This window comes from Colobus angolensis, unplaced genomic scaffold (assembly GCF_000951035.1).
Source record: "Colobus angolensis palliatus isolate OR3802 unplaced genomic scaffold, Cang.pa_1.0 Scaffold13, whole genome shotgun sequence".
Taxonomy (NCBI): Eukaryota; Metazoa; Chordata; class Mammalia; order Primates; family Cercopithecidae; genus Colobus; species Colobus angolensis.
In genome coordinates, this window is record NW_012114252.1 from 23,421,905 (window position 1) to 23,429,703 (window position 7,799).

A 7,799-nucleotide genomic window follows, 5' to 3' on the forward strand; every position below is an offset into this window, starting at 1 on the left:
AAAAAACAAAAAAAAGGTGCTAGACTCTCAGCTCAGAAAAAGACCTGGAAAGGTAAGGGGGTTCTCTACAGAATGTGGATTTCCCTGAAACAGCTTTGCAGGGCCATTTCAAAATATGTCAAAGAAATACAATTTGGAGTAAAATCATTTATTTTAGGGACTGCTATATGTCATGTGATCCTATACTAGAGAAATCAGGTTGGAAACTGGTATCTTATTGCTACAAAGAATCTGGTCAGCCTTAAGGTCTCTTAATGTGAATGCTGGTCAGCTGTGCCTGAATTCCAACGGGAGGAAGAAATAATGAGGCAGGTGGGACCCACTTCCCCTCACGGCCTCAACTCGTCTTTCAGGTTCCTATGGAATTCTCTTGGCAGAGAGGCGCGGTCCACTCAGTGGGTTGGGGGCTTAGAATTTTATTTTTGGTTTACAAGAGGGTGATCCGCCTTTTGTGATGTGGGTGTGGCAAGGGGCGTGGCAGTCGGGGAGCGTGGGTGAGGAGGAGCCGGGGTGAGGAGGAGTCTGGGTGAAAGGGAACCTGGGTAAGGGCAACCGGAGCTTTTAACCCTGTCCTTCCCGCCTCCAGTGTTCATCCGCAGGGAGCAGGCCAGCAACGTCCTGGCGAGGGTCAGGAGGTCCAACTCCTTTCTTGAAGAGATTAAGAAAGGAAACCTCGAAAGAGAGTGCATGGAAGAGATCTGCTCATACGAAGAGGCCCGCGAGGTCTTCGAGGACAGCGACAAGACGGTAAGAGCTGGGGCTGGGCTGTGCGGAAGGAGCTCAGACCAGAGCCCCTCGCTGGCCCGAGCTCCAGGGGGAGGCCTGGAGGAAGGGGCAGCGCGCCAGGGCTTTCCGGGGCGGGGGCGGGGTCCAGCGAATCGAGGCCTCCGCCCGCCGAGTCCTGTCCACAGGGACATCAGTGCCGCCCCCGCGCTGACTCCTTCCCAGCGAGGACTCAGCGGGGAGGGATGTGCCCAAGTCCCTTGAGGGTCACAGGGCTTCTGCCAGAGTTAAGTCCGTTTAATAATAAAATGTTAACCTAAAAACCAACAGTCATGGCCTCGGCCAGTGCCTCGCCGAGTTGCAGTGAGCTGAGATCGTCCCCTCCCACCCCCCAGCCCGCCTCGGGCCTTGCCCTCCGCAGTTGCTGAGAGGCACAGCCTAGAGCGCCAGCGCGCAGGCGCACAACTGACGCCAGGCCACCAACCCAGTACTGCGCCTGCGCAGCAGGAGGACTAGCGCTGAGGCTGGGCCGCGAACCCAGCACTGCGCCTGCGCAGCAAGAGGAGCGCGCTGACACCAGGCCACGATTGCGGAGCCGCAGCAGCTCCGCGCGGATGGCGCCAGCCCCCCTCTCCCACGACGAGGCGGGGCTGCGGTCGAACCTGGAAATGGCTGAGGCGTCTCGAATTCCTCACCCCAGGCCTCAGGAAAGGTGCCTGCAGGACAGGGCTCCGAAGTGGAAGTGGGCGGCGGTGATCCCCAGCTGACAAGAATGAGCTGAAGAGAAGAAAGTAGCCGCAAGGGGGCCAAGCCGGAGCTCAGTGAGCAACAGCTAGGCCAGCCGCGGCTGGTGCTGTCGGCCACACCACTGACTGTGGTCTCGAATGGAAACTTGGAGTCCCCTTACAGGTTCCCCCAGCACAGGCCACCGCCGAAGGTTACTGGGGAAGGCCCCTGCAGCTTCCATGTGGACATCACTCACTTGCTTCATCCAGGAGTGCAGTCGCCTGCAGCCTGGGGCCACCTGACTGATGTCACCCTGAAGATCCATGCCAAAGGAGCTGGGGAAAGTTCACCTTCTGGTGACCCCCACGGACCAGGGTGAAGTTGCAAGTTATGGCCAGGTCTAGGAATTATAAGTCAATAAATAAATTGCCTCAGGGAGACATACTCAGAGTCCAGGAAAGTCTGGAAAACAGCAAGAAGGGTGAGCTCACCATCAGCCCTTGCAAAATTGCACGGCTGTCTCCTGGCTCACATGTTGCCTCATCCTTACTTTAGCCTCAAAGAAAAGGAGACCCAGTATTATTTGAGTACTTGGGCTTGATCCTGAGTGACTTTCTGAGAAAGCAGTGTATCATCTACCCTAAGATCACCACATATGTGAGAAGGTTTTTGGATGAGTTGAGATTTCTAGACATTGAAACCCTTATGATGAACGTCATCCTGGGGTAGCAGGGGCTAAGCCTTTCATCCCCTGCCACAACAAGCTGGGCATTAACTTGTATTTGAGAATTGCTCCAGGGCTCTACCTTAAGATGCTGGTTAGTAGCATTGACTGGATTTATGCAATTGGATGCCAGTTAAGGAATAAGAGAATGTATTTGATTTGCCACCCTACATGATCTGTGCAGACTGTCATGATCTCATTGAAATCCAAGAAAAGATTACATCAGGGATGAAGCACATCACAGGTGGTTACAAGGTCACCCACCATCCAGATGGCTCAGAAAACCAAACCTGTGGGTTGACTTCTCCTCACCCTTCTGGAGAATCAGCGTGGTAGAAGAGCTTGAAAAAGTGCTGGGTGTGATGCTATCAGAAACTAACCTCTTTGGAACTGAAGAAACTCAAAAAATTCTTGGTGATGTCTATCAAAAGCTTTTGAAAGTCTTCCACCTCAGAACACATCCAGGCTCCTTGATAAGCTTGTCAAGGAGTTCCTGAAAGTGACTTACATCAGTCCCACATTTATCTGTTATCACCTGCAGATAATGAGCTCTTTGACCAAATGGATCATTCTAAGAGGGTCTCATTGAGCACTTTGAGCTATTTGTCATGAAGATAGCTGAGTGTTGCCATGCAGCAACAGCAGCAGCTGTTGACAAACAAGACAAGGCCAGTGAAGATGATGAGGCCACATTCATAGATGAAAGCTTCTGTACAACCCTGGAATATGGGCTTCTGCCCACAGCTAGTTGGAGCATGACAATCAAATGTGTTACCATGTTTCTCACAGACTCCCACAACATCAAGGAAATATTTCTGCCTCCTGGTATGAAACGTGAAGACAAGAAAGAATGTAGCAACCACTAATAAAATGGAAACACAACATTGACACTTCTTTCTAGAAAATGTTAATTGTCTAAGTTGTGTGACTCAGATATCTTTGCATTTCTGCAAAAGATCAAGGTCTACTCTAATTCTTCAATTAAGAATTCCTTTTTATTCCTTGTTAGCATATAAATGATTTTTCTCTAATAGAAAAAAATTAGAATTTTCAGAACTATTTTCAACTACTTCTTATATATACATGTATTTTTTCCCACTGGTAGAATTTTTCTTTAATTAAATAATGCTGATCCAAGTTTATGTTTCACTCAGCATCATTTCTCACTCTTCTTTACTTCTTTTTTTTTTTTTTTTTTTTTGAGATGGAGTCTCGCTCTGTCGCCCAGGCTGGAGTGTAGTGGCCGGATCTCAGCTCACTGCAAGCTCCGCCCCCCGGGTTTACGCCATTCTCCTGCCTCAGCCTCCCAAGTAGCTGGGACTGCAGGCGCCCGCCACCTCACCCGGCTAGTTTTTTGTATTTTTTAGTAGAGACGGGGTTTCACCGTATTAGCCAGGATGGTCTCGATCTCCTGACCTCGTGATCTGCCCGTCTCGGCCTCCCAAAGTACTCTTCTTTACTTCTATATAGCTACCCTATAGCTAAGCTATATTTTATTGTATGATGCATTTACTCTCTCAGAGTTTGGCCATATAAGTTATTTCTAAATATTGCTATTAGGAAAACACATATGCATGCATTTCTTCTGGATTATCACCTAAGAACAGCTTCTCCAGAGAGAGATGACTGAATTAAAGGTTATCAACAAGTTCCAATTCCAAATAAGATGAAGAAAGCACATTCCACACTGCCTCTCCCACTGCGTGTAGCTCCAAAACTTGGAGAGAATGCATGCAGCAGCTATTTGAGGACCCTAAAAAGTAAATTGTAGTGTATTGAGGAGTAAGATTAGAATTAGATGTATGATATGATACAACTGACTGTGAGTTTATCACTTTTTCCTCCAGTCTTCCAGACATTGCTTGACCTGAATCTAACGGACATTTATAGGATTCTCAACAATAGCAAAGTACGCTTTCTTTCCATATATGGAAAATTCCTCAAGGTAGACTATATCCTGTGTCTTAAAGCATACCTCAATAAAAAGATTGAATTCACATAAAGTATGTTTTCTGACCATAATGGAATTAAACTAAAAATTACTAACAGAAAAATAACTGGAAACTTCCCTAAGTACTTGGAAATTAATCCACACATGTATAAATAATCTGTGAGTCAAAGAGAAAATTTTAAGGGAAGTAAGAAAGTATTTTAAGCTGAACAAAAATGAATATGTAACATAAAATCTGTGGGATGCAGCTAAAAAAGCAGTGTTTCAAGGGAAATTTATAGCATTAAACGCTCATATGGGAAAAGAAAGAAGGTCTCAAATTGTTTAAGCTTCTACTTTAATAAACTAGAAAAAAGAAAAAAATAAACCAAAAAGAAATTGAAAAAGCAGAAATCAAAGAAATTGAAAACAAAAATAAGAGGCAAAATTAATAAGCTGATGAAACTCAAACAAAATTGACAGAAAAAAAACAAGAAAAAGGACTTATGTTGGAAATGGAAGAGAGGGGACATCACTACAGAAACTGCAGATGTTAAATGTATAATAAGAAAATACTTTGAACAATTCTGCACATATAAATTTGGATGAGATTTGAACAACTTGGATGAAATGAAACTATTCTTCAACACCACAAGCCACCAAAACATACACAAGATGAAAGAGATAACTGCCAACTCAATTCTTAATTTAAAACCTTCTGAAAAAGTAATGTTCAGGTACAGATGGTTTCACTGGTAGAATTTTACCACATATTTCAAAAAGAACACCAACTCTATACAATTCTTCTAGAAAATAGAAGAAGGAACACTTCTCAGTTTGTTTTAGGCCAGCATTACCCTGATGTCAAAACCAGACAAATAATGAAAATGAAAACCACCCTACATAACAGTATCTCTCATGAACCTAGACATAAAAATCCTCAACAAAATATTAGCAAACAGTGCAGCAATATATTTTTAAAATAATAATAATACACCATGACCAAGTGAGTTTATCTGGGGCACACATGCCTGGCTCAATATTTAAAAATAATTATGTAATCCACCATATAAACAAAAGAGAACATCTACATAATCATGTCAATTGATGCAACAAAGAAATTTGGCAAAATTTAACGTCCATTTATGATTGTATAAAAAAACCTATCAGCAGAATATGAATAGGAGGGAATTTTATCAACATAATAAAGTTCATCTACAAAGAATCTACAGTTGATATTGTACTTAAAGGTGAAAACTGAATGTTTTCTCCCTGAGACTGGGAATAACACAAGAATGTCCATTCCCAACACTCCTAGTCCAACATTATACTAGAAGCCCTAGCTCTAAGGAAGACCTTCAATAAGTCAAGAAAAAGAAATAAAGTTATCACTATTTGAAGATGACATGATCATGCACATAGAAAATCCTAAAGAATGTGAAGGGGAAAAAAGCTTGTTTTAGTCCATTCTCATGCTGCTGTGAAGAACTACCCGAGACTGGGTAATTTATAAAGGAAAAAAGATTTAATTGACTCACAGTTCTGCATGGTTAAGGAGAACTCAGTAAACTTACAATCATGGCAGAAAAGGAAGCAAATGCATTCTTCTTCACATGGCTATAGGAGGGAGAAGAATGAGAGCCAAGCAAAGGGGGAATCCTCTTTAAAAAAAAAAAATCAGATCTCATGAGAACATACTATCACGAGAACAGCATGGGAGAACCACCCTCATGATTCAGTGACCTCCCGCTGGGTCCCTCCCACTACACAGGGGATTATGGGAACTACAATTCAAGATGAGATTTGGGTAGGGACACAGCCAAACCATATCAATGCTCCTAAAATTTACAAATGAGTGTAATAGGTTACAGAATATAAGGTCACCACACATATTTTAATATTTTTATGTAGTAGCAATGTACAGTTAGTTGTAAGCCAAAAATTTTTAAATGCCATTTACAATTGCTTCAAAGAAAATTATATACTTATATGTAAAGCTAATAAGACATATACAGGATCTTTATCCCAAAATCTACAAAAGTCCAATGAATGTATTTAAATAGACCTAAATAAACAGAGACACATACAATGTTCATGGATTGAAAGACTCAACATATTAAGATATCAATTTCTGCCAATTTGATCTCTAAATGCAATACACTGCCAATCAAAATTTAGCCAATAGAGGCAAGCTGATTATAAAATTTATATGGAAAGGTAAAGGAACTAGAATGGCTAAAACAATTTTCAAAAGGAAGAATAAAATTGGAGGAGTCACACTACCTGATTTTAAGACTTATTGTAAAGCTACATTAATTACAGAGGTATTAATGGGTGGTATTGGTAAAGGAATAGACACATAGCTCAGCAGAACAGAATAGTGAGTTCAGGTGTAAAAGACGGTGAAACCCCGTCTCTACTAAAAATACAAAAAATTAGCCAGGCATGGTGGCAGACGCCTGTAGTCCCAGCTACTCGGGTGGCTGAGGCAGGAGAATGGTGGGAACCTGGGGGGTGGAGGTTGCAGTGAGCCGAGATCGCGCCACTGTACTCCAGCCTGGGTGACAGAGGAAGACTCTGTCTCAAAAAAAAAAAAAAAAAAAAAAAAAAAGATCTCACCCTTAATACTATTAAATTGTTGATTAAATTTTAACATATGTATAGGGGCGCATGTTGAGACCATAGCAGTGTTGGAACAATTATATATTTATATGCAGAAAAAGAACCTGACCTAAACTTCACAATTATACAAAAATTAACACAAAATAGATAATAGATCCAAAGATAAAATACAAAACTGTAAAACTTTTAGGACAAAATACAACAAAATTTATGACATGGAGCTAGGCAAAAATTCTTAGATATGACACCAAAAGAATGATTAATAAAAGAAAAACGTAATAAATTGGACTTTATAAAAATTAAAAACTTTTGCACTTCAAAAATAAACACTGTTACGAGGATGAAAACACAAGCTACAAACTAAGAGAAAATATTTGCAAATCACATATCCAACAAAGGAATCATATTCAGAATATATAAAGAAATCTTACAGCTTGAAAGAAGAAAATAAACAGCCAGTTAAACAATGAACAAAAGACCTTAACAGCCACCTCACCAAAGAGGATATATGGATAGAAAATAAACATGTGAGAATATACTCAACATTATAAGCTATTACAGAAATGCAAATAAAAACCACAATGAAAATGACTACATACTTATAGAATAAAAAACACTGACATATAACATTGCTGGTTAAGATACGGAGAAAGCAAAACTTTGATACACTGCTTGTGGGAATGCAAAATGTCACGGCCACTTTGAAAAGGAGTTTGACAGTTTCTTATAAAGTTATATAAAGTTACCACATGACTCAGCAATCCCATTTCTGGGCATTTACCCTAGAGAAATGAAAACTTATTTCCATATAAAATCCTGTATATCAATGTGTATAGCAACTCTAGTCTTTTTTTTTTTTTTTAATTTTTATTTTTTGAGACGGAGTCTTCTTGTTGCCCAAGCTGGGGTGCAGTGGCATAGTCTCGGCTCACTACAACCTCCTCCTCAGGTTCAAGCGATTCTCCTGCCTCAGCCTCCCAAGCAGCTGGGATTATAAGTGTGTGCCACCATGCCAGGCTAATTCTTGTATTTTTAGTGGAGACAGGGTTTCACCATGTTGGCCTGGCTGGTCTC

At 41.6% G+C, this 7,799-nt stretch overlaps 1 protein-coding gene across 1 annotated transcript in view; it reads left to right on the forward strand.

Annotated features, from left to right (window-relative positions):
- The window catches only part of F10 (coagulation factor X), a 26,960-nt gene that overhangs the window by 6,503 nt on the left and 12,658 nt on the right, over nt 1–7,799 (forward strand). Inside the window, exon 2 of the mRNA XM_011933919.1 lies at nt 587–747. Within this exon, the coding sequence (XP_011789309.1) occupies nt 587–747 (161 nt within the window). The remainder of the gene's footprint in view (nt 1–586; nt 748–7,799) is intronic.